This window comes from Trachemys scripta, chromosome 8, assembly GCF_013100865.1.
Source record: "Trachemys scripta elegans isolate TJP31775 chromosome 8, CAS_Tse_1.0, whole genome shotgun sequence".
Classification (NCBI taxonomy): domain Eukaryota; kingdom Metazoa; phylum Chordata; order Testudines; family Emydidae; genus Trachemys; species Trachemys scripta.
The window spans coordinates 10,282,815-10,309,256 of NC_048305.1; the positions used below are offsets into that span (position 1 = coordinate 10,282,815).

General features: G+C 41.0%; 1 protein-coding gene across 7 annotated transcripts in view; it reads left to right on the forward strand.

Moving 5' to 3' along the window:
• The window catches only part of TRPC7 (transient receptor potential cation channel subfamily C member 7), a 118,408-nt gene that overhangs the window by 18,452 nt on the left and 73,514 nt on the right, over nucleotides 1-26,442 (forward strand). For 5 of the 7 annotated variants that reach the window (XM_034780438.1, XM_034780437.1, XM_034780439.1 and 2 more), the window contains exon 2: nucleotides 19,548-19,730. The exons of the other annotated variants lie outside the window; for them this stretch is intronic. In XM_034780438.1, coding sequence (XP_034636329.1) covers nucleotides 19,548-19,730 — 183 coding nt within the window. The remainder of the gene's footprint in view (nucleotides 1-19,547; nucleotides 19,731-26,442) is intronic. 7 annotated transcript variants of the gene reach the window in all.

The following is a 26,442-nucleotide window of genomic DNA, read 5'->3' on the forward strand; positions in this document are numbered from 1 at the left end:
GGCAAAATGAATAACTTTTATTCCAGCAACAGTGCAGCGACACAAGTGCTCAGTCATGAGCATTGACAGGACTCAGGCCTTTTTTAACTTGCTTCTATGGCATGATGAGCCCTGTCTGTGCTAGTGATTGTACCATTACTACCACAGGGGGAATGTGGGTCCTTTTTATGAGTGCAGTTAAGGTGGTGGTGGTGGGGGAGAGGGAGTAGTTCTGCATTCTGCTGGGTAACTGTGCCAGGAGCAGGGAAAGGGCACACACATCGTTTTCTTCCCTTCTTGGGCAGGAGAAGCCAAAGCTTATCCTTGCCATAGAAGTTTGAACAAGCCCTTATCAGACCTGGGTTACCACAGACATTCATCTCAATGAATTTTCTTTAAAGCACTTTAGTGGCATACAATTAGGTGCTAATATAATTGCCCCTCTGTTTCCTTGGCAATAAACAGATACTCAAGAGTGGATAAAGTAGGCAGACAAAGGCCAAGTCATTTCTCAGAATGAGGGAATCAAATTATTGCTGAGGAAAACAGAGAGGAAATGGTGTTGTTGCTACTAGAATGCCAGCTTAATGCAATATTGATGTGCTTTATTTTTAATTATTAACACTAGTCTTGGTTGACCACTGATACCAGCATTGGCAGTGGGGGGGTCACTTGAAATAGTAAGAAACTGATAATGCTACCCCAGTTACTTTCTTGTGGTCCTGTATTCTGAGTGGCAAGGAGGTCTCCTGGAATTAAGAATGAGTATAATCGGAACTATTGTTCTGGACAGAACAGTAATAGTAGTTCAGCAGACAGAGGGGAGAAAGGAAACAGGTATATCTACCCTCGTTTCTGAGGGAATTAACATTGTATTACTGAATGTAAACAAAATAACTCAATGAGTTGGAGGGTCTAAAATTCAAGCTAAAAGCGGATGCAGATGGGAAATCATTCGCAGTATTCATAATTATGCTGTTTGTTGTGGTAGATAATTCTAATGAACCCATCCCCTTGGCATCTGGGCAGACTATGCCCTTGATTGTGGATGAATGTCAGTAGCATACAATCCATTTTTCATTACTACAAAAAATGGGTCCTAGGTACTTTAAATTCTTTGTAATATTTAAGACCTTGGTTTCTGGAATGTAATTTGCAATTTCCTGGGATGTAATTTGCTGGAGATAATTTTACACCAGTGCGGTATGGAAATGACTCAAAATCATGGCCAAGTGTGTCATTTCGCCACTCTCAGAGCCTCAGGAGTCGGACTCACTTCAGAGCAGAAACATGTAATTCATCTTTTTTTTTCATATTTGAAAATATATATATTAAAAAGCATGATAAGCTGTCTCTACCTATTCAGCAGTTAGGGCCAGATTGTCAAAAGTGCTCAGGTCCAGATTGTCTAGTACTCAGTGCCCACAATTGCAGGACAGCTTTTTGAATGAGCTGAACCGCTATTTAGGACTTAATATAAGGGGGAGATTTTCAAAAGTTAAGCACTTGTGTAAGTGATTGCAGGACTCAAGTATTATTTGTGGGTCTAAATGGGAGCTGAGCTCTTCTGACAATCTTGTCTGGTCTATATGCTATGAGAAGTAATGCTACATTAACTGTAATGCACTGATTCCCCAATTTTATATATTTCTACTTTTCTATTCTCTTCCATGGTTCCCTCCACCCGCACCCAGACATAACTAGGGCTAGATCTGCACAATTCTTCGAATATTATAAAAATATAGAAGTTCTTTTCTAAATTATGTGGTACCATCTGTTGTAAAACAGATACTTTTAAGCATCCATATTGGGCAAATTCTATCCTCCATTATAGCTATTTAAATCTGAAATTACTCTGTTGAAGGCAAAGTGTAATTGTTATTATTGGAGACAGTGGTTACTCCAGGTTTACAATGTTGTAAATGAGACAAGATTGGACCCAGTATTTTCAGTTATTCGCTATTTCCTGTTTGCTATTCAGATACTTGGTATGGGCCAAATGATGCTACCTTTACTTATGTAGAGTAGTACTTTACTCCATGAATAGGCCCACTGGTTTTAATGGTGCTACTCAAGTAGTAATTTATATGCCCAGGAGTAAGAGTAACAGCATCTAGCCATAGGCATAAAGCCTACTTCATCTGGTGGTCTCAAAACACATTACAAAGACGTGTTATCCCAGTTTCACATATGGCAAAAACAAGGCACAGACATATGAAGGACTTTTCCAAAGGTTACACGGTGAGGCAGTGGCAACTGGGAACATTTTCTCACTCCCGGATCTCTATCAGACAACATTGTTGTCAACCACGTCATATTGTGAGAAATGTGTTGCTAATGTTGGGGGTCATGAATAAATATCTGAGCATGGGTTTCTGAATCTGCACTTTCCTCAATCTCTACCCAGCCTAGTAAGAGTTGGGCTGATTCACAGCCAGAGCTAGAAGACCAAAGAGAAGTGGGAATCTGCAAAGGGGAAGAGTTTTGAGGAAAGGGGATATTTATGTGGTCGCCACTTCCTAGTTAGTTCTGCAACTTTTGCCCAACGAAGTTCACGTTTTTGGTTGGTTGGTGAGTGGGAGGGTGAAAGGGTGGCAAATGGAAAGGACTGGTTGTGACTGGTAGCATGATACTCTAGTCCTGAAAAAGTCAGCCTCTCACAGGACCAATATCTCTTCCTTTTCCCTTCCAAGGCTTGTGCAAACTGGAAAAATCATAGGAATGTTCAGTCATATTGAGCCTCTTATTACTACACACACAGAAGTGATGAAGACTATTAAAACTTAAATAAATAAAAGTCTGAGAAAACAGAATGTCAGTGAAAATCAAGAACTGAAAACCTAGCATTATACCAATTATTGCCATTCTAAAGCCAAAAGAGTAAGGTTTGGGGGAGTAATGGTTACCTTATCTAATATGGTAATGAATTCTAGCACCTTGGCTATGTGTTTGCTGCCAAAAAAGTTTTTAGAATGAGATCACTAACTCGTAAAATCCTCCGGGAAACACAAGGCACAGATAGTTTTTACTTCAGTGTAGCTGGTCAAGGTCAACAGCATACCCTGACCTTGGGTTGACTTCGACTAGCTACATAGAAGTAGAAACTACCTGTGTCTCTCTTGTGGGATTTTACAGTAAAATAACTAATTCAAGAGAGTTATCTTGCTGTGAAAACACACCTTTTTGATAGTGAAGACTTAGCCTAAGATTTGAAAATCAGGCTAAGTTTAGGAAGGGTCTCTCTTTTTTCTATCTGGATACAGTTTGGGGCTCGGACTTTAAGAGGTCAGAGCCAAGACCTGATCTTTAATGATAATAATTAATTAATGCTTAGCTATTATATGGCATTCTTCAAAGTGGCCAAGTAGCATTAAACAGATAAGATTTTTTTTTCCGTTCAGTGATCAAACTAAGAATGCCTTATCTAGTTCAGTTTATGAGAAGTATAAACCTTGATGTGTTAAGTAAACAATTTCTTTTGATTTAAATCCATTTTCTTTCTGTTTTAAGAGAGAAAATCTTTCTTAACTCTTATATTAGGAAATTCTCCCATTGTGTGCGTGTTTCAGGCAGATTGCCCCAAAGGAGAAAAGAACCATGCAATCTGGGAGAATAGTTGCTAAAGGGTAAACAGTTTATGGGAGTTAAACCACCCACTCCATTTTAGGTAAAAGGCATGAACAGAATCAGGGCCGGCTCCAGGCACCAGCTGAGCAAACTGGTGCTTGGGGCGGCCGATTGTTCGAGGCGGCATTCTGCCCAATCCTAGGGCGGCACGGCCGCTTTTTTTTTGTTGTTGTTCCACTCCGGCCACCCTGTAGAGGGCAGCGGCGCGGAGAACCAGAGCGCCCTGCAGGGCAGTCCTCTTCCTTCCCTCCCCGTCGACCGGAGCGGAGCCCTCGCGGAAGGTGGCAGGAGGCGGCACAGCGGGAGGGGCCGCGTGGCAGGGCCCCTGCTGTAGCCCTGGCCGCCCCCTTCTCTCTCTCTCTCCCGCCCGCTCCCACCCCCTCCCCCACTCCCCCCAGCCAGTCCCCCTGCACCCGCACTCTGGCTGCGCAGCAGGTTTGTGGGTTTTTTTTGTTTCTTTTTGCTTTGCCGTTCTGGCCGCCCCGTTTTTGTTTTTTTTTTTTGCTTGGGGCAGCCAAAAAGCCAGAGCCAGCCCTGAACAGAATTATGCAAAAAGTGTGGCAGATAACACACTAGGGGAAATGTCATGGAGGGAGACCCTAGAGCAGATGTGAAATGCAGGATGATTGGGTTGTAGGAGCATGTATCTGCACATACACACAGAGCAAACATTTTGGATCTAATCTTTTTTTTTAGCAGACTCTTCTCCCCCTCTCCCCCACAGATTTACTGCACATTCTTCTGTAGCTTGCAAACAATGCAGAGATGCATCTTAAAAAACAGATGGGTTGATCGATACACAAAACCTCAGTAAACCACAATGCTGCATTGTGTTCCTGTCATTGTGTAAGGCACGTGGGATATAAAATGAATTATTTTTACACAAATAAGGCCCATTAATGTAGAATTAATGGATCCTCTAATGAAAAGTGGGTTTGTTCCTTATAAAATAGAATCTCTCAATGGAACGCACTCTTACTAGGAGTAAAGCAAATATTTGAAACTAATGTCCTGGAGTTGGCAGTGTTGTTTTGCATGATGATGAGCTTCTTTTTGCCTGGGGCATTAATGAATCATTAGGCCTTTTTCACCAGGTGAATTAGCAGAATATTCTTTTGAAAGACATTAGCCTGTGTTTAGTAAAGAGAAGCAGTTGACAAGACATGAGGAGTGTAAGACTCCCTCTTTCACAGAATATATATATTTTCTTGCACTTCACATACCAAAGAATGTATCTAATACCTCTCTGAAGTGTATTCTGTTTAGTGTGACAGCCAGGGACTCTATATTTTATCTGCTGGAAACAGGTGTTTCAGCATAAACATTCAAATGAGCTTGAGGAAATCGGCAAGGAGCAGGGAAAAACATTTTAATTACTTAGAATCAAAAGCATGTGGCTTAGTTGTGAGGTGAGATTGAAAACCAGCTGAAATTATAAGAAGGCGAAATAAATTAACAAACAAGTACCATCCTATACTGAGAAGGTACCTTGCCAAGCTTGGGATTTTAAATATTCCAATTTAAAAACTATTGTCAAGAAATATAATTTCTGTTCTAAATGTGAATATTTCACTACCCACATGGAATCAGAGAGTAGCATTATTTATACACTGTGTTGTAGAGTGTCAGCACACATTCGTACAGTTTATGCAGTAAACAATGGTAGGTATTAGATAAACACAATGAAACAAATACATTAAATTCATGTTCTGCGAGTCAGGGTGACAGATAACGTAGTGCACAACAAGGCACTGAGGGGATATTTTTGCCTCAGGTAAATTGGAAATCCTCAGTTCTCTCCAAGTGTCAAGGGATCCCTAGGTCCCATCATCACTGGGAAATCATTTAGCTTTCTGAACAGCCATGCTGGCCAATGCAAGCTAGTGTGAGGAGGGAAAAACTTAACTTGCTTTTTTTTTTTAGGAATGGTTTTGTTATCTGAAACTCTGTTCATGATCAGAACTTAAAATGGGCTGCTCTCGGGTTTTCCCAGTGTAGAGGAGAAGCCAGTGTGCACAAAGAACACAGAGGGACCCTAATTTAGGTTTATAAGGCTCCCGCCAGTAAGTGACACAAAATTAAAAGTTATCTACTTGAAAAACATCAAAGGCTGAGCTGACCCTGCTGGCATTTGTACCTTTCATTCTATGGAACCCGAAGCTTTGGTTACTAAGTCTAGGCCCGTTCTTAGTAGTTTAAAAAAAAAAATTAAATGGCCAAATTATTGATTTCCCCCCCCCCTGTTTTCACTGCTAGGTCTTAACTCTCCACTCTATCCACTGTGATGCTTCCAACAATCCATTAAACCAATGGAACAAGTCTGAGTCTAGCTTATTCAGCAATAATCAACGAGTTAAAAAGTGGCTTCTATTCATATCTAGTAATTACTTTTCATAATGACTTTTACTGTGCATTCAGTATTGTGAATCTATAATCAGCTTATTGTATGATTGGGTACATATTAAGTGCAAATACATCAGACTCAACATTGAGATTTACACATGCCATGTTATATTTGTATAAAATTCACTCTCATTGCCAGGTTTGTAGAGAATGCTGGGAAAGTGCAGTTTCAAAACTCATTTACATTTTAATGGGGCCACTAACAATGCCACAGAGAAGGCTTAAAACCTTATGGGCATGTCACCTGCAAATTATCTTGTCTTTGAATTCTTGTGGCACAGAAAAGAAAAAGTTAAATGTTAATTAAACTAAAACTATGTTCAAAAATATTAAGGTTCTCAGTTATATATGTAAAATAAAAGATTTTAAAGACTGAAACGTCATAGACTGACTGAAAATTCCAGGTAGAACACATCTAATGTGGTGATGTATATACCAGCAAGGACTTAACTTTACAGAAGCCGCAGACCAGGTACAATGGAATACTAGGTTTTTCAGTGGTCTAACATGCTGTGTATGTACCGTATATACTGTAGTATGTAAGCAGGAAGTGAATACCAAGAAAGTACACTCGCAGCTTTAATTTGTTTCCTTTGTGGGGTTAAAAAGCACTAATCAAAATAATGTCACGTGATTTAGTACATCCTTTTTCTGCCATTAAATGGGAAAGTTGCTCACTGTTTCTCTAAAAGGGTATTGGCAAAGCACTAGACCCAGCTTAAAGGGTTATGACTAGGCAGTTTAGGTCCAGAATTTAGATATGGTTTAAAAAAGAAGAAAACTGTAAAATATGCTGCTAATAGACACGTGCTTAGAAAAGTGATTTTTAAAAAAAATCAGCAAAAACCTTTATTTTTTTTTTTATTTATTATTTTTTTTAAATGGGGAATAAAATGCAGAGAGCCAAAGCCACACATTAGGATCTAGATATTGAGTACCATTGTGGGGTGTTTGTATCTGAGTGTTGCTTCAACCCTACATTTAAATTAAAGATTTACTTGTATGTGCACAAGTACTGCACATTTACTTGTATGTACACGCAGTACTGTTTTAGTGCATGGGAACCTGACTAATGCTCATTGTCCAAGTGAAGTGCAGTTAATAAACAGTAAAAATGTTGAAAAATAAATTAAATTTTTAAAAGTGATTTCAGACAACATGGTATTTGTATCAAAGGTAGGGAAATTAGTGTTTGTTGTCTTTTAGTATCCTCAAGAATTTGGGGTACCAAAGTTATGGGACTGGATACTGGAATTACTGGGTGAAACTCTATGATCTCGGTTATGCAAGTTGTGACACTAGATGACCATAATGCCCTAAAAATCTATGACCCTATATGCTAGGTCTCTGAAATTTGCCTTAAATCTCATTTGAAATGCCCCAGAGATGAATCTGATCCATTGTGTTTGAGGAAGTCATTAGTGAAAATTAGTGCCAGGAAATTGTGTGAAATATAAAGACTCTTGAATGCGGCTTTATTTCTCTAACACGGTAAAAAATACTAGGTTCCCTAAAATAATATTCAGCACTTATAGAGCACACTTTACAAAGAGGGTTAAATATCATTATCCTCATTTTACAGGTGGGAAAACTGCGGCACAGAGAGAGATTAAATTGACTTGTCCAAGGCCATAGAGTGAGTCAGGAGCAGGACCAGGAATAGAATTTGTATTTTCTGACTTCCAACTTTGTACCCTATTAAGTGGACCACATTGCCTCTCGATACAATGGAAGGTTAAAATATGCAAGACTTGCACATAGGTAGAGTCTGAGGAAGAGAAAATTCACCCAAAGGATTCAAACACTGCTTTGCCGGGGGAATCCCTGTCTGCATTATACTGTATGTGCATTGGTCAAAGTAGATTGAACCAAGATGGGAGCTCTCACCACTCAGATCAAGGAGGAATGGGAGTGGTTTTATCAGAAGAGTGGAAACTATGGTTCTTACCCTGCTCAAGCAGCATAGTCACCCACATTGTCTGCCTTGAATGTGGGAGAATGAGGAAAGGAAGGGGCTGTGGCAGGCACATGATGTAGGTTCTGATAGGTCCAGGTGACACTGTCTGTGTGTGCATGTGTGTGTGTATGTGCATGTGTGTGTGTATGTGCATGTGTGTATGTGTGTATGCGTATATATAAAATAATTCCCTTTGTGTTTGTCAATGGATAGCTTGTAGAGATGACAGATTTTTTTTTCTAGAGAAAATTTTATGTTTTCAGAGAAACATCACAAATGAAATATGATTCTGAAATGCCACTGTGGTGCTTCATGGGAGTTTTTAATTTGGGTGCCTCATGCTCCCATTTTCCTCTAATAGGACATGCTCCTTGGTTGGACTACATCTCCTGTGATGCATTACAGTCTACCCTCTTGGTAAGGGGAGGTAGGGCACCAGGGCAGTCGTATAGCTGTGATGGATCTGAGGAGATGAAGTCCAGTTCGGGAATTAGTCCATGGAGAAGCAGGATGGCATAAAACACAGTTTTGATGGAATATCTCTGACCAGCCCTACTATTCATGTCATAGGGAGCCACTTTAAGCTCTGCAATGACGCTAGGCCCAGTCTCTTCATGGTGCAGTGGAAGCTATTAATAGGTTAACATTTGCCAACCATTCCCGTTGGCTTACCATGAATACATTTAGAAATAAACTGATATTCTCAGTTAACCACTATGTGCTAGTTGTTAGCAAATGTTGATTTGTCGGTGCAAACCGCTGTATTTTTGTTCCTAGGTGGTAGAATTACTTTGGGAAGTCCAGACCTTCCATATTCAATGCACAAATGGCTCACTGAGATCTGAAAAAACCCAAACCTTTAACACACAAACCCAGATACGAGTTTTTTTAAGTTTTTTAAAGGTCCCCTGCTGAATTCTAGTACACAGTCCACTCCATCCGTCCTTCTCTGGGATCCTCTGTCTGAAAACCACTGCAGAAATATAGACTGCATTATCAGCTTTGTCCTCTTGCTACTGCAGTGTATGAGTTGTCTACTGATTCTTCCTCTTATTTTTCAAAAAGTTTCTCCTCCAGAAAGTATTTCTCCTCTGTATAGCTGTATTGCGACATTCCACACCACACAGAAGGAGCAGTTTCCATGCTTTCTGCTGCTCCATTTGCCTCATGTTGCTCAAGGATGGGAACAGAGACACATTTTTAAAATGTCAAATACTTGTATTAGAACAGCTTGTTTATTATAGCATGCTCATCAGGGGGTGAAGAAGTGACGATACGGATCATCAAAGAAGATGCTGGAGGCATCTGTTACAAAGCCTCAAAACATGCCATGATGCACAACTGGGCAGTGAAATGTTAAAATAAACACTGACCTTTTTTAGAAATATGCCCAGTGAATTATAAACAAACACCTGAAATTCCTAATGTCACTGATTTATTGTCACTTGGGATGGGGAGTGGGGGGTGAGAAAGACCGCCAAGACAACATGATGTGCTAGTCTGAAAACTAGCAGACAAAAATAAATGCATAATTTTGAATCTGAATTAGCAAGAGTTGTACACTAGGTCTGTCATCTGGAAAGAAAAGAAATACACACAAATTTATTCAGAAATAGTGACAACTCTGCAAACAGATGACAGAAACCTACAGAAGTCACTGCAAGGGGATTTGTCATTCTTGAGCGTCACATAGCTAATTCCCAGCATGTTTTATTCTGAATACATTAAAGCATAATTATACTGTGACTAATGCCGGTAGCTCTTTAACTGAACTGCTTCCCTCGTGTAGCCTCCCTCCCACATACCCAATGGTTTCCTTCTTTCCTAAGCATATGGCAAGCCATAGACAATATAAATATCCAGAAGGAAATCCAATTTGGCCAGAATGTATGAACTAGCATATTTCATTGAAAGGCTGCTTGGTAAATATGTATAAGTACTTGGAGTATTTGAAATGATGGTTTCTTTGAAAGCTGGCCCTGAAATCTAGGGCATAATCCTACCTTTTTACTTTCTCTCTCTACATGTTTGTTTTTCACTTCTGGGATTTTCTGCTCATTGTTACAGAATTCTGTCTTTGTTTTTTTTCCTGTCTTAGTTGATTCTTTTGGCTGTGGAATATTACAACTAGTCTGTGGATGCTGTACTCTTTCAATTTCAATTAACTTTTAGTGGGCAAATACATACATTACCAGTAACGGTATGAAATATGAAAATCTTTGCAGAATACCACTATAATATAGCCTAAAATCCCTGCTATTTTTTTTTTTCTAGAAGAACCTGTACTTTCATTTGGTTCTGAAATAAACATATAGTTATGCAGCCAAAAGTAAATTCATTTGTGAAATTTGCTTTTCATGGTCATGGTGACTTAGTGGATATAGTGAGGGTTAATAGAACAATTCATTGTATGCCAGAGGGCAGATGCATAGAAATAATCTTGGAATTATTTGTGGTTATTATAAGTAGTAATAGGCTATTGTGCTTTCTTGGCTCATTAATTATTCTGAAGCAGTTATTAATAAGAATTTAGTTAAATATCCTAAATGATGGCATGTTGAGTGGTGTGTTGCTCATGAGAACACACTTTGCTTATGTATTTATATGCCATATTCTAAACTTTAGGCCTGGGCATAATTCCTAACAGGTTGCAGTTCCTAAGGTCTTCAATGGTGACACTGTCCTTGGATAAACAGAATCTATATAACAAAATTATAGAGAAGAGTTGTAAATACAGCTTAATTTACATACACTGTGTGTGTGCACGCAGAACAAGCTGTAGAAAAGGAGAATGGGAAACCAAAGGTGATTAGAGAAATAAATAATTAGACCAGGTGTAAAAACTCACCAACACAGCTTGAATCTGGGATAGCAAATACTGTACTTTCAGTACTTCCAAAAGATCTATTGGCCAAGAGTCACTTGCAGCAATTATTATTTGGTGACTAATCTCCAACAACAAATAAGGTTGAGAAAATGTAAGCTGTCCGTTGACAGAACTAGAGGCAAAACTCATCACAGAATGTACATATCATGCATTTCTGGAGTCAGTACAGTTCCGTTAGTTACTGGTGTAACTCAGTTCCCGATTCAGGAAAGAAGATTGACTCATCAAAGGCCTTAGGCATATGCTTAAGTCCCATTGAAATCAGTAGGACTTAAGCACTTACATAAGTGCTTTCCTGCACTGGGGTCTGAAAATTATGGACCACAACATTCAAAAGTAATTTCAGAAGAATTTTTTGTATTGTAAACAAGGGTCCTCAGTCCTGCAAGTTGCTGAGCGCTCCATGGAAGCCTGTGGGTGCTCAGCTCCTCACAGGGCAGCTCATTACATTGCAGGACCAAGGATACGTTTCCTAATCTGCAGTCAGAGATATTACTGGAAAAATGTTAACAGCTGACAAGTAAACATTCCTGAGAGGAAGCATCACCTTGAAACACTGTTTCCTATGATGGCCCTTCACTTGGTTTTTAAAATGAAGCTTGTGGTGGAGGAGAAGGAGAGATGCATTTCATTTACTAAATAGGATGGCTTGGCTGCTCTTACATTATACTGTTTTGTTTTGTTTTTTTAACATTAACTGTGACTGCATCCCCTTAAACTGAACAGCTCCATTCTGAGGAAGCTTGGGTGGTTTTGAACAGATGTAGAGACATGACAGAGTTCATTTAGTACATAATCAACAGATAATAAGAGGGTACTCAGCGAAATAGCACTGAATTGCAAGTGCCGTCAGCCTTTTCAAAACAGGAAAATTAGACATTTTTATCTCCACATGCACAACAGGGTCAGGAGAAGCAGGAAAAGACTAATTTAGAAGCCTTTTATTAGGTTCTAGGGTTTGAAAAAAATGTTGCTGTAAGGTTCTAAAAAACTGATCTCTCGTTATGCACTGTACCTGTCTATGGCAGATAATATACTTCTCTGTAGGGGTTATATGAGGTTTTATACTTCTAAGCATGTGGGTATTTCCCTAGAGCCCAATTCTGCAGAGCTCTCAACTTCTGTCTTCACCAAGAGTTAGTGCATTCAGTTCCTTGCAGGATTAAACCTCAGGTATTCTGTGAGTAACATATTTTTACTGCTAAATACTTCCATCCATTTCACCAACTTCATAGCCCTACAATGCCTATAATATTATATTTATAGGGAGCATTTATGGGTGAAATGCTCAGACTATTGCCATCAGCTAGACACATAATGTATACAACATAATGAAGTTGCTGGTATAGCTGAACAGGGTTAGCCTGCTTTGCTCCCCTCCTGACTGGCCCTAGTCCTTGACTCCAATGATGCATTACTTTTTTGGGGCTCAAGCTAAAAATGTCACCCCGGGCTAAGTGCACCTAAGATCACCTGATCCAAACTTCAGCCAGGGAGCACACACAACTGAGTCAAAATGGAAAGTGGAAACATTATGAAAAGTCCTCTCTGCTTCCCTTTCACGTTTCTCCTTTGATCACTGGCTCCACACGTCATTTACTGTTGCTCTCAGGCTAGGTCTACGCTACCCGCCTGAATCGGCGGGTAGAAATCGATCTCTCGGGGATCGAATTATCGCGTCTCGTCAGGACGTGACAATCGATCCCCGAATCGACGCTCTTACTCCCCCAGCGGAGGTGGGAGTAAGCGCCGTCGACGGGGAGCCGCGGAGCTCGATTTTGCCGCCGTCCTCACAGTGGGGTAAGTCGGCTCCGATGCGTCGAATTCAGCTACGCTATTCGCATAGCTGAATTTGCGTATCTTAAATTGACCCCGCCCCTGTAGTGAAGACCTGCCCTAAGCCTGACTCCTCCAGTCCCTTGAGAAGCATAGTACTAGCTCTTGTGCTTCTGCAGACTGCAACTGTCTCAAACTGCTCCACAAGCCACTTTGCTCTGTCTGGCCATATGGTACAGCAGATATTAGACATTCCCAGACACATGGGAAATATGCAGTTTATACAGACAGCATAAACTTGTATCCAGGCTAACAATACCGTTAATATACCCACTTACCACCTTACTATCTCCTTGCCCTTAAGATTGCCTCTGGTTCAGGATTCTGTGTGCTGATACAAATACAGTGAGTATCTCTAAAGCAATTGACTGCAAACCCTGATTAGAGCCTGATGGAAACAAGCAGTTGGATTTCCCCTGTGTTATAGTACTCTGTGCTTATTAGAGAAACACAGATTGGGGATAGCCAACAGAGTTCTGCAAAAAGGCCTTGAACAAGGGCCTCCACACTTCATGCTGCAGCTTAAATGCGACCAATAGCTCATCCTGCCATCTAGACACACAGTTTCATTTTGAAGGTCGCTCTCAGTCGATTGTCATAAAGAAACGCAACAGGTGTGCTCGTAATTGTGCCCTATTTGGACAATTCCCGACCCTCAAACTCTATATTAATACCTTAGAAGGCTAACATTCTGGCACTGGGTTGCTGTCCTGCCTGCATGATTGCTGGTTGGCTAGAGGGTTGTTTGTTTGGGGGGGTTGACTTACACAGTCCATGTTTAGCTTTCAATGCTTCTTTCCACTTAAAAAAGGGCAAAATAGCTTTGAACATAAAATTCATCCAGGCTGTCTCCAGGAATGTGCCATGGTCATTCACCAGACCACGAACATTTTTACGAGGCTACATGTCTACTGAGTTTGCCTGCAGGAGCACAGTCACACAAGTTAGATTACTTGTCTCTTTAGAGATATCTGTGTAGTATGTGTTCTCGCCTTAGACATCTGAAGAGGAAAAGGTACTTTGAGCTGACACACATTCTGGCTGGTCTGATGACGTGGAAATGGTGATGAAAATTGCTTAAAATGAACCTACCAAGAGTGACATTTGAGAACCTTGCAAGAAGTTTATAAATAGAGAACCTCATGAAAGCTTTGCAAAATTCTCACTCTCTTTTTTTTTTTTTTTTTTTTTTTTTTTTTTTAAATGCCAGGGTAAGTAAGTGTCTGCATGACCTGGGGCAGTTCGGCATTTCATTCCCAACTCACTTCTATTTTCATATCTTCCTATTTTAACAATGTCTGCAATTCAATGTAGGATCAGACTCATGTTTAGAAACCTATTTTTTCTGTGACCTACACGTTTCCTAATGCTTGAAATCTATCTTGTTGTAACAAAGACTAAAGCATAGGATTAAATTCTGAAGAGACCGAGGGGGATAATTCTGCTTAAATCTCAGTGGGATCAGTAAACCTTCCATAAAGAACAGCCTGTCTTGAATTCAGATCTCAGCATATATCCTGCTTCTTTATTTGACAAAATCCTGCATATGATTCCTGTCATAGGTGCCGACTCCATGGGTGCTCCGGGTCTTAAGCACGCACTGAAAAAAAAAATAGGGTGCTTAGCACCCACAGGGCCAGATTAACTTTCTGTGGGCCCCAGCACTCGGACTATGGCCTTGCCCCTTGCTCCGCCCCAAGGTCCTGCCCCCACTCGGTCTCTCTCCCCTCCCCCCGCAAGACCCTGTCTGCCACTCCACCCTGAAGCCCCACCCACACTCATCCTCTTCCCCCGAGACTCCACCCACCACTTGCAAAGGGGGAGGGGATGGAGAGGAGCACCCACCAGCAAAAACAAAAGTCAGTGCCTCTGATTTCTGTTCATGTTCATCTCTTCCCCCCCGCCCCCGACATTAACCGAGTATTAAGATGCGCACCTCCAGTGGCTCAGATTGTACAGTTCTACTGTAACTTTGTAAAGCCTCCATTATACATGATGTTGCAGCAGCTCCAGCGAGAGATCTGCTGTGGGGAAAAGAGAAAGGGGCCTATACCCACCTCTGTCATTAACTCCTTATGTGACCCTGGGCAAGTCTCTTCATGTCTCTGGGCCAGATTTACAAAGCTATTTAGACACCTAAGGATGTACTCTGGATTTACAAAAATGCCTAAGAGCATGTCTACACTGTAATGTAAGCCCATGTTTAGTAGAACTTGAGTTCGCAGACTCTGGGTGTATTAACCTAGAGTTTGAGCATCTACAAACATTTGTAACTCACAGGTTCGAAATTGTTGAACCCTGGGTCCAGACCTGGAGCTCCCGCATCTACCCTGCATTATGTGGGCCTGAGTCCAACCACCCATATCCCAGGCTTCCTAGCTGCTCCCCAAATATGGCCACTCTATTGTTTGTTTGCAGTGTGGGAAAATTTGACTGTCCACCAAAGTTGACTGTCCAGAGAACAAAGAAAGTTGACCTGTGGGATTGTGAAATACTTTTGGCAGACTCTCAGACTGAGTCCATCTGCAATAAGGCTTGAACTCATGGTCCCGGTTTGACTCACTCTCAGACCCTCCACCCTCCTGGGACTCTGAGTCCAAGATGTGGTTTGGCATGATGTGTGTAGACAGAAGCAGGATTAGGCTTGAGCCCTAGTTCTAACCCTGGGTTTACATAGCAGTATAGACATACCCTAAGAGGTTAGACACTTCTGTAAATTCAACATTAGGTGTCTGTGTGAATCTTTAGGCACCTAAATTCTTTTGTAAATCTGTCCTTCTGTCCCTTTGTTTATTCCCCAGTAAAGTGGATGTAATAACATCTAGTTCCCAGGTTGATGCGCTACTTAAATAATGTTTGTACAGTGCTTTGAGATCTTAGGCACTGCAACATGTTGTTATGTTTGAATGTTAGATACAATAATTTAGAAAATGCAGGAATATACCACCAAGCAACTCTTAGCATTTCATCAAAGACAGGTTTAACTATCTTAGTTTTAGGTTGATTGCTTAATTAGGTGAGCAACTGAATTGAATTAATTCATCAAAACTAATTTGAAAAGATCTCTCGAGGCTGTAAGAGCTTGTGTCTATTATTTGTATTTGTTGCTTTGGGTCTATGCATGGTTTTGTTATTGTGTTAACAGCAGTCTTAATCTTGTTTGATTTTAATTGCATGTGGTCAGTTTCAATGGTGGTCATTTCTTTTTACTTTTTTTCTTCTCCCACCATGTGTAAATCAATCACTGCTTGATTTAGAATAAGGGCTTTCAGTAAAATGATTCTTACCAACTTAACTACATTTCACCACTGTCCTCACAAGCACAGCCTAAATTTGGCTGTGAGGTGAAATTACTTCATAGGCACTCATGTTGAGTTTTTGGAACCATGTTTCCTGGAGTAGTATTTCAACAAGCATGTTAGAATATAAGAATGATCATACTGGATCAGACCAATGGTCCATCTAGCCCACTATCCTGTCTTCCGACAGTGGCCAATGCCAGGTGCCCCAGAGGAAATGAACAGAACAGCCATTCATCAAGTGATCCATCCCCTGTTGCCCATTCCCAGCTTCTGGCAAACAGAGGCTGGGGACACCATCTCTGCACATCCTGGCTCATAGCCATTGATGGACCTGTGCTCCATTAATTTATCTAGTTCTTTTTTGAACCCTGTGATAGTCTTGGCCTTCACAACATCCTCTTGCAAGGAGTTCCACAGGTTGACTGTGCATTCTGAAAAAAATACTTCCTTTTGTTTGTTTTTTAAACTTGCTGCCTATTAATTTCATTTGGTGGCCCCTTGTTCTTATGTTATGAGGAGTAAACAACACTTCCTTATTTACTTTCTCCACACCAGTCATGATTTTATATCATATCCTCCCTTTGTCATCTCTTTTCCATACTGAAAAGTCCCAGTCTTATTAATCTCTCCTCATACAGAAGCTGTTCCAGACCCCTAATCATTTTTGTTGCCCTTTTCTGAACCTTTTCCAATTCCAATATATCTTTTTTGAGATGGGGCGACCACATCTGCATGTAGTATCCAAGATGTGGACATACCATGGATTTATACAGAGGCAATATGATATTTTCTTTCTTACCTATCACTTTCTTAATGATTCCCAACATTCTATTCACTTTTTGAACTGCCGCTGCACATGGAATGGATGTTTTCAGAGAACTATCCATAATGACTCTAAGATCTCTTCCTTGAGTTGTAACAGCTAATTTAGACCCCAGACTTTTATATGTATAGCTGGTATTATGTTTTCCAATGTACCTTGCTTTGCATTTATCAACATTGAATTTCATCTGCCATTTTGTTGCCCAGTCACCCAGTTTTGTGAGACCCCTTTGTAGCTCTTCGCAGTCTGTTTTGGACTTAACTATCTTGAGTAGTTTTGTATCATCTGCAAATTTTGCCACCTCACTATTTGCCCCTTTTCCCAGATCATTTATGAATATGTTGAATACGACTGGTCCCAGTACAGACCCCTGGGGGACACCACTATTTACCTCTCTCCATTTTTAAAACTGACGTACCCTTTATTCCTACCCTTTGTTTCCTATCTTTTAACCAGTTACCAATCCATGAGAGGACCTTCGCTCTTATCCCATGACTGCTTACTTTGCTTAAAAGCTTTTGATGTACACTATATCCACTGGATCCCCCTTTTCCACATGCTTTTTGTGACCCCCTCAAAGAATTCTTGTAGATTGGTGAGGCATCATTTCCCTTTACAAAAACCATGTTGACTCTTCCCCAACAAATTATCTTCATCTGTGTGTCTGACAATTTTGTTAATTACTATAGTTTCAACCAGTTTACCCGGTACTGAAGTCAGGCTTAGTGGCCTTTAATGGCCAGGATCACCTCTGGAGCACTTTTTAAAAACTGGTGTCACATTAGCTATCCTCCAGTTATTTGGGACTGAAGCTGATTTAAATGATAGGTTACAAACCACAGTTAGTAGTCCTGCAATTTCACATTTGAGTTCCTTCAGAACTCTTGGGGGACTATTATCTGGTCCTGGTGACTTATTACTGTTTAGTTTATCAATTTGTTCCAAAACCTCTTCTAATGACACCTCAATCTGGGACAATTCCTCAGATTTGTCACTTAAAAAGAATGGCTCAGGTTTGGGAATCTCCCTCACATCCTCAGCAGTGAAGACTGATGCAAAGAATTCATTTAGTTTCTCCGTAATGGCCTTATCGTCCTTGAGTTCTCCTTTAGCATCTCAATTGTCCAGTGGCCCCACTGGCTGGTTAGCAGGCTTCCTGCTTCTGGTGTACTTAAATTTTTTTTTGTTATTATGTTTTGAGTCTTCAGACTTCTTCAGATGCAAGTAGTGAGGTTCTTACCCACGAAAGCTTATGCTCCCAATACTTCTGTTAGTCTCAAAGGTGCCACAGGACCCTCTGTTGCTTTTTAATTTGGGGGTATACATGTTGCATTGAAGGCTCTCTTGGGACTGATTATATTTTAGTACCCAATAATCTGGTTGAAATGGAATTAAGAATCTCCTCTGTACTTTCTGGAGAAATAACCTAAGAAATTTAATTAAAGAACACAAAAGAGGTGGCAGTTTTTTGTTGTAATTCAACTGAATTACATTGAATTCACTGAAGACATTTGTGTCTTAACACATTTTGGTGTGAGTATATGTAAATAAATCATGTGGGCTGGACATCCCTAAGACCAGTTTTGCAAACAGATCTATCAGTTTAATAAAATATTTTCAAACAGCATTTCCTTTTTGTACAATTTCTAAACTGATTAATAGTGGAGCCAAGGAGGAAACACTTTTTGCTCTCCTGCGGATATGACGTGAACTAGAGGGAAGGAAACACATTATATGTGGAATTTTGCCAAAGCAAAGTATTGTTTGTATTCACTTAAAACCAAGGGTGAAAATGAAAACTGCCCTTCAGGACAGTAGAGTTGTCATAGAGTCATAGAATATCAGGGTTGGAAGGGACCTCAGGAGGTCATCTAGTCTGACCCCCAAAATGAACTGCAGAAGCCATTTGCTTAAAGCAAAGTGGTGCTTGAACTCACAACATCAGCATCACTCCATATAGCACTGCTCTATAAGTACTCTGCACTAACCCATTGTGCCACTGGAGCCCACTTCCACCCTAAAAAGAGGGGAGGGGTGCCAAAATGTGGGGGCAAATTCGTGAACACTAATGATTGCCTGTCTGTTTGTCTATCATTCATATTGCCCATATCACCATAGTACAGGGGTCGGCAACGTTCAGCACACGGCTCGCCAGGGTAAGCACACTAGCGGGCCGGGCCAGTTTATTTACCTGCTGACGCGGCAGGTTCAGCCGATCAAGGCCCTCACTCACCGTGGTTTGCTGTCCCGGGCCAATGGGGGCGGCGGAAAGCGGCGCGGGCCAAGGGATGTGCTGGCCGTGGCTTCCCGCCACACCCAGTGGCCCAGGACAGCGAACCGCGGCCAGTGGGGGCCATGATCGGCCGAACCTGCCAGTGCAGGTAAATGAACTGGCCCGGCCCACTAGTTTGTTTACCCTGGCGAGCCGCGTGCCGAACATTGCCGACCCCTGCCATAGTACCTGACCTATATGAACAGAGTTTTACCCTTTTGCCATAAAAATCAATATTAACTGATGGAGATGGTGCTAGTTTATTATGGAGGAAATCCACTAATACTTGTGAAAATGTAAATATGCCCCAACACAAACTTGGCAGCTTCAGCCTCCAGCCAGCAAAAGGTTTTACATGGATAAATCCTGAACTTCAGCTTAACTGGCTGTTTGTTTCTTTTAAAAACATGTGTTTTCAGGTCACAACGATAAATGACTTTTGTTTCTCTTTGTTTCACTAGAATGATTACAGGAAGTTATCTATGCAATGCAAAGATTTTGTAGTGGGTGTACTGGATCTCTGCAGGGATACAGAAGAAGTGGAGGCTATTCTGAATGGAGATGTGAACATAAAAGTGTGGCCTGAGCACCCCCGCCCAAGCCTGAGCAGAATTAAACTTGCCATTAAATATGAGGTCAAAAAGGTAAGATCTTTCCTTTAGTTGGTAAAACATCCATTGCTTTCAGTGGGACCAGGGTTAATCCTTGGAATTTAGCCTTTCTATGGCTTTATTTGCAGGTGGTTGCACATTTTAATATGGAAAATGTTACCGTTAAACTGTTAATTATTATGGATATGGTGGTGCTTTTACAATGTTAAAAGGAAGGTTGGATGGCTCAAGGGATTGGTAAAATTATATAGGGGCCTCTCATCTCTAGGGTAGCTTACACAAGTAGGACTGTGGAAAAGTTTGGTAGTGGTCTCAAGTCACTGCCATTGCAATATGCAGTGTTACAGTAGCGGTGTGAGTGCCAGGATATTAGAGAGACAAGGTGGACAAAGTAATACCTTTTATTGGGCCATCTTATGTTGGTGAGAGAGATAAGACCTGAAGAAGAGCTCTGTACGAGCTTGAAAGCTTGTCTCACAGAAGAGTAGCTGGGGGTTCAATACAACCCCCAGATTGCAAATGCAACTAACAAATGTCAGAAGCACACTCTCAGTCTAAGGGATACATCTACACAGCCCCTCCCCCCCCCAAAAAAAAAACCCCTCACGGCAATGAGTCTTAGAGTCTACGTCAACTGATCGGGACTCTCGGGGCTCAAACTGTAGAGCTAAAAATAGCATTATAGACATGGAGGCTTGGGCTGGTGCCTGGGCTCCAACACCTTCCCCCCTCACCAAGTTTCAGAGCCCAGGCTCTGGCCTGAGCTCAAACATCTACACTGCAACGTTTAGCCCCACAGCACAAGGCATAGTTGACCTGAGACTTGCTCTGTGGGTCGTTTTTTGCTGGGTAGACATACGCTTAGAGGGAGATACCAGCCTCATCAGATCACCCGGTTGTTTTCCAAACTTTCAGACATCATCTCGGTCTTATCCAGACTGAGCTTCAGCCAACGAGCTCTGATCCATGCCCCATGAATGTCAGTGGGACTTATGCGCTGAAGTCACTTAGGTAGTTTGAAAAAAACAACCCCACTCGTTATGTAGTGCCACAGAATAAGCATGCCCCACACATAGCATTTATGGACGAGAAAAGGCTCCTGACTAGATCTGGTGAGAAAACAGAATTCCAATTCCTCAACAACAAAATAGTTTTTGGGGGGAAAATTGGCCCCCATCAGGACAAAAAGACAAAAACTCGACGTTGTTCACCGAACTTGAATTCCATAATAGTCTGTTTTGGGCACACTGAAATGTTCCCACAGAAGGCATGTTTCAGTGTTTGCAAAATGTTCCCCGAGATCCCCAGCTAACAGGTTGCCCAAGAACCTGGGAGCCACGGAGCCTGGGTGCCCAAGCTCCCCTCTACCCTGCCAGGTACTGGGATTTCTCATAGAAGATCCCCCTCAACAAAAAATGGAAACCCCAATACCCTACCCCTGCTATTGCTCACAGCTAGGAGCTGCTGAGTGAAATTAACAACTGTCTGACCAGTTTCATGGCTGCTATTCAGCTGTAGGGAAACTAACAAGAATTATGTCAATTTCAGTCAGCTTCCTGGATTCCAAGCACCCCACCAGTTCAAATGGTGGGCTACTGGAGAACATGGACTTCCCCAATCAGGGTTGGGGAGCCCAAGTTTCCCAGTCAGATGGACTGCCAAGGTCTCGAAGCCTGGTAGCCTGGGCTCCTCAGCAACCTCCCTGGTGGGTTTGCCAATTCCCTGGAAAGCTACTGGGGAGTTTGGGAGTTAAGGATCTCAGGGCTTCTGGGGACATGGGCAAGCTGTCAGAAACCTGCTTGGTTTCCATCAAAATGTCATTGAAATCAACACTTTCCCATTGAACATTTCTATTTCAAGAAATCGGCATTCTCTCGTTGGAAAAAAAATGTTCTGCTGGAAAATTTCTGAACAGCGCTACCCTGACACAAGGAACTGGCAAACTAATGGGCAGGTAATAATGCCAATCTGAAGGGATTTACACATTGTGAAAGAGGTGTATTTTGACAATGGATCTGAAGGTGTTGGTTCTCTCTTACACACGGTCCTAAATGACATATTACCACACACTAAAATTGGCATTCTTGACAGTCTACATATGCGATTTTCCAGCAATGATGCAGTAACACTGAGATCAGCAATAGTGTAAGCACCATTTTAGTCAGGAATAGGGCCATGGTTTTCATGAGCCTGTCTCCACTATGCTTGTGCAGTAGCTACTGCCAGTGGAGTTGTAGATGTACCCATAATTCCATACTCATCCTCAAGGTTCACCCTCCAGGAAATGACTGAGAACCATGAATGGTATAATATGGAGAAGTCTGTGTATGTACTCTTTGGATAAAGCGAGAGCCCTGGAGATTGACATCCTCTATCTGTCACATTTCATAAGCAGTAAAAAAGAAATGAAGCAACCCCTAACTCTGCTCCTATTCAAGACAATGTTCCCTTTGAAATCATAAGCAAAACCCTTACAGGCTTCAGTGCAAGCGGTTAGGCCCACACAGAATGCTTTTGAAAATCCCTCTCTGATACCATTGAGAGAATGAGTGCTGACATGGCAGTAAATAAATTTAACTCATGAAAAAGTATCTTCTGATTTTTTTGACTGAATATCCAGAAGTTAGACTTCAGCATTTGCTAAAAGGCCTTATCAGGCTAAAATACTCCTGCGTCACTTAACCTCAAGAAACAGATCTTGGCGTCATCGTGGATAGTTCTGTGAAAACATCCATTTAATGTGCAGTGGCAATCAAAAAAGCAAACAGAATGTTGGGACTCATTAAGAAAGGGATAGATAATAAGACAAAAAAATATCATATTGCCTCTGTATAAATCCATGGTACACCCACATCTTGAATACTGCATGCAGTTGTGGTCGCCCCATTTCAAAAAAGATATATTGGGATTGGAAAAGGTTCAGAAAAGGGCAACAAAAATGATTAGGGGCCTGGAACAGCTTCTGTATGAGGAGAGATTAGTAAGACTGGGACTTTTAAGTATGGAAAAGAGATGACTAAAGGGGGATATAACAGAGGTCTATAAAATCATGTCTGGTGTGGAGAAAGTAAATAAGGAAGTGTTATTTACTCCTTCTCATAACACAAGAACTAAGAGTCACCAAATGAAATTAATAGACAGCAGGTTTAAACAAACAGAGAAGTATTTTTTCACACAACGGACAGTCAGTATGTGGAACTCTTTGCCAGAGGACGTTGTGAAGGCCAAGACTATCACAGGGTTCAAAAAAGAACTAGATAAGTTCATGGAGGATAGGGCCATCAATGGCTATTAGCCAGGATGGGCAGGGACGGTGTCCCTAGCCTCTGTCTGCCAGAAGCTGGGAATGGGCAACAGGGGATGGATCATTTGATGATTACCTGTTCTGTGCATTCCCCTTGGGGCACTTGGCATTGGCCACTGTCGGAAGACAGGATACTGCGTTAGATGGACCTTTGGTCTGACCCGGTACAGCTGTTCTTATAACCCTGCCTTCTTGGAGCTGCTGTTGTTCATTTCTGATATACTGGCCAAATTCATTCAAAAGTTATTAAGTGTTTTATTGATCCCAGCAAACTCTTTTTGAAATAGACACTGCATTAATCCCATTCACTCTGTGTTGAAGCAGAGAATGTAAGAGTTAGCTATGTCTCTCTACTAGCTCTGCTTCATTAATGTATAGAAAAATAAATCAATATTAAAAAAAATTCTAGGACCTCTTCTTCCATTTTTCCAAAAGTAAGTGCCAACGTTCAATCACTCATTTGATCAGGTCACATTTTTAAAGGTAACTTCTTCTGCATTGATGTTACAGTAAGAGAACTTAATTAGTGGAACAGATAGGGATGTTGAAAGGGGATCATCAAAGCTGGTCTTCTGAGCATAAGGAAAATATTTTGAAAGCAGCAAAAGAGAGAAGGAATGGTTTCGTTTTAGAAAAATATTTAAAATGTTCTGCTTTATGGAAGCATGCTCTGAATGAAAAATTTGGTTCTGGCAAATACCAGGTCTGGGAGGTGCAGATTAATGATTTCAACAATGTGCTTTGATGGAAATTGGGCTCCGATAACTGGGCTTAAAGAGTTGTTCCAAATTTTCCAGCTAACATCTGCTATCTCCTTCCCCCACCACCTGCTTACTTCTGCCTCTCAACAACATTGCTTTCTTAGCCAGAGAAGGTCTCTTCCTGTTATGGAAGCAGTTAATTAAAGAGAAACTTAACTCTTAATTTAAATGCTTTATAAGGGGGAAAATGGTGTGGAGCTAGTCTGTATAACAGAAAGACAAATTATTCTTCCCAGGATGGTGCAGCTATGCACTGTCCCATACTCGGAGTTTAGTATCAAGACTCCAGCCATCCCCAGTTGAACTCCCTTAAACAAATTGGGCCAAATTCGGTGTCTTGAACAGGTGTCAGCTCATTGACTTCTGTGGGCTTATACTGTTGTAAGTCAGAACAGAATTTGCCCTTGTGTCCTTTTAGAAGGCTAACTAGTCCGAAATACCCTTGTACTGTATCATCAAAGAATGATCCCTAGAAGACTAACAAGGTAATAGCTAAAGCAAAGCTTTTGAGAACGCCAGACACTTTTGCTGAGCACATCAAGTCCTCTCCACTGCTTTCCTTCATTCTCTGTTTCTTCTCACAAGTACTGTACTCGTCTCCTAGGTACAGAGAACTTTGAAACTGTGCGTTGGACAAGATATAGCTGAACTGCTGTGTCAATCATTCCACTGCCTTCAGTATACCTGTTCCATTAGCTCTTTAGCCAGCTCATTTTCAGAGGCTCATCTCCAGTGAGTGCATTGTTTCATAATGCATGTCCACAGCTTCCCTATTGACTTGCCAGTTCTGCAGCAGCAGATGAATCCAAAAAAAAAAAAAAAGTGTTCTGATTTGTTGTATGCAGTTGAGATCAACTACATATTTTGTCCTTCTGTTACAAAATATATTCCTCAAAACTGATCATCCTAATTTGGGCATCATTTATTGTAAGTACTAGATCAATTACATAACATATGAATACTGTCTTCAGTAAATCTTGTGTTGGTTCTCTGTGTAGCATTTCGCAGTCTGTTCTTGTCTATATTTCTCTCGACATATTTCTATTGTATATATTCTGATACTGGACCTGGGCAGGCTAGAGAGCAGCTGATCCTGGACTCAATTAATAAAGAATTAAAGAAGGGTAATATAATTAATGCCAGTCATCATGGGTTTATGGAAAGTAGATCCTGTTAGACTAACTTGGGTGTGTGTGTGTGTGTATATATATATATATAATTTTTTTATGAGATTGCAAGTTTTGTTGATAAAAGTAATAGTGTTGGCGTAATATACTAAGACTTCTGTAAGGTGTTTGACTTGGTACTGCACAACATTGTGATTAAAAAACGTAAAACAATACAGTTAACATGGCACACATTAAACAGACGAAAAGATGGCTAACTGACAGGTCTCAAAATGTTATTGTAAACAGGGAATCATCATGGAGCCGATATGTTTCCAGTGGAGTCCCGCAGGGGTTAATGTTTGACCGTATACTAGTTAACATTCTTATCAATGATCTGGAAGAAAACAAAATCATCACTTATAAAGTTCACAGATGGCACACAAATTGGAGGTGTGGTAAATAATGAAGAGAACAGGCCATTGATAGAGAGGGATCTGGATCACTCTTAAGCTGCGTGTAGTCAAACAATGTGTTTTAGTATGACTAAATACATCAGGGAACAAAGAATGTAGGCCATTCTTACAGGATGGGGACTCTATCCTGGGAAGCAGTGACTGAAAAAGATTTGGGGTCACAGTGGATAATCAGCTGGACATGAGCTCCCAGTGTGACGCTATGGACAAAAGGGGGGGCTAATGGTTGCATAAACAGAGGAATGGTGAGTAGCAGTAGAGAGGTTGTTTTATCTCTGTATTTGCCACTGGTGAAGCTGCTGTTGGAATACTCTGCAGTTCTGGTGTCCACAATTCAAAGATGTTGAAAAAAATTTCAACAGAGTTCAAAAAAGAGCCATGAGAATGATTAGAAAACCTGCCTTATAGTGATAGATTGAGCTCATGGAGTCTATTTAGCTTAACAAAGAGAAGGTTAAGGGGCAACTTGATTACAGTCTATAAGTACCTACGTGGAGAACAAATATTTAATAATGGGCTTTCATTATTGGCAGTGACTTATGGTAGCAGGTTGATATTTATCATACACTGTATTGCTAAATAGATGAACAATCTCTATACAAAAATGTAGTGATGAAAATACACCAGCAATGACTTCCTTCCGTGGAAAGAGGTATAAAGGCATTTGAGGGGTGTGTGTATAAAAACTTTCACTTTGAAACTTACTTCCAATTTAGGGAAATCATATATAGTGTGCATGTTTTTTGTTTTTTGTTTTATGGATGGATTCTGGATCTTGTTACACTGATGTAAATCAGAGTAACACCATCAAAATCAGTGAAATTACAGAATATTTGTATAGGCGAAATTGAGATCGGCATCTGGCCCTCAAAACGTAAAAGACAGCTCTGTGAAGGAATGCTGCTCGACCTCCATCCCACACCTGAAGCACCAAAATCACTAACCCACAAATGGGGAAATCTAGCCAGCAGGCTGACTTATGTATGACAGTCCTCCCCGTCTCTGGCAAATTCAAGGTGCAAATGTCTTCTGAGTTATGGCTGATAGAGCTCTACTTATCCTGCAATTCTGCAGCAGTGGAACCAGAAATGGACTATT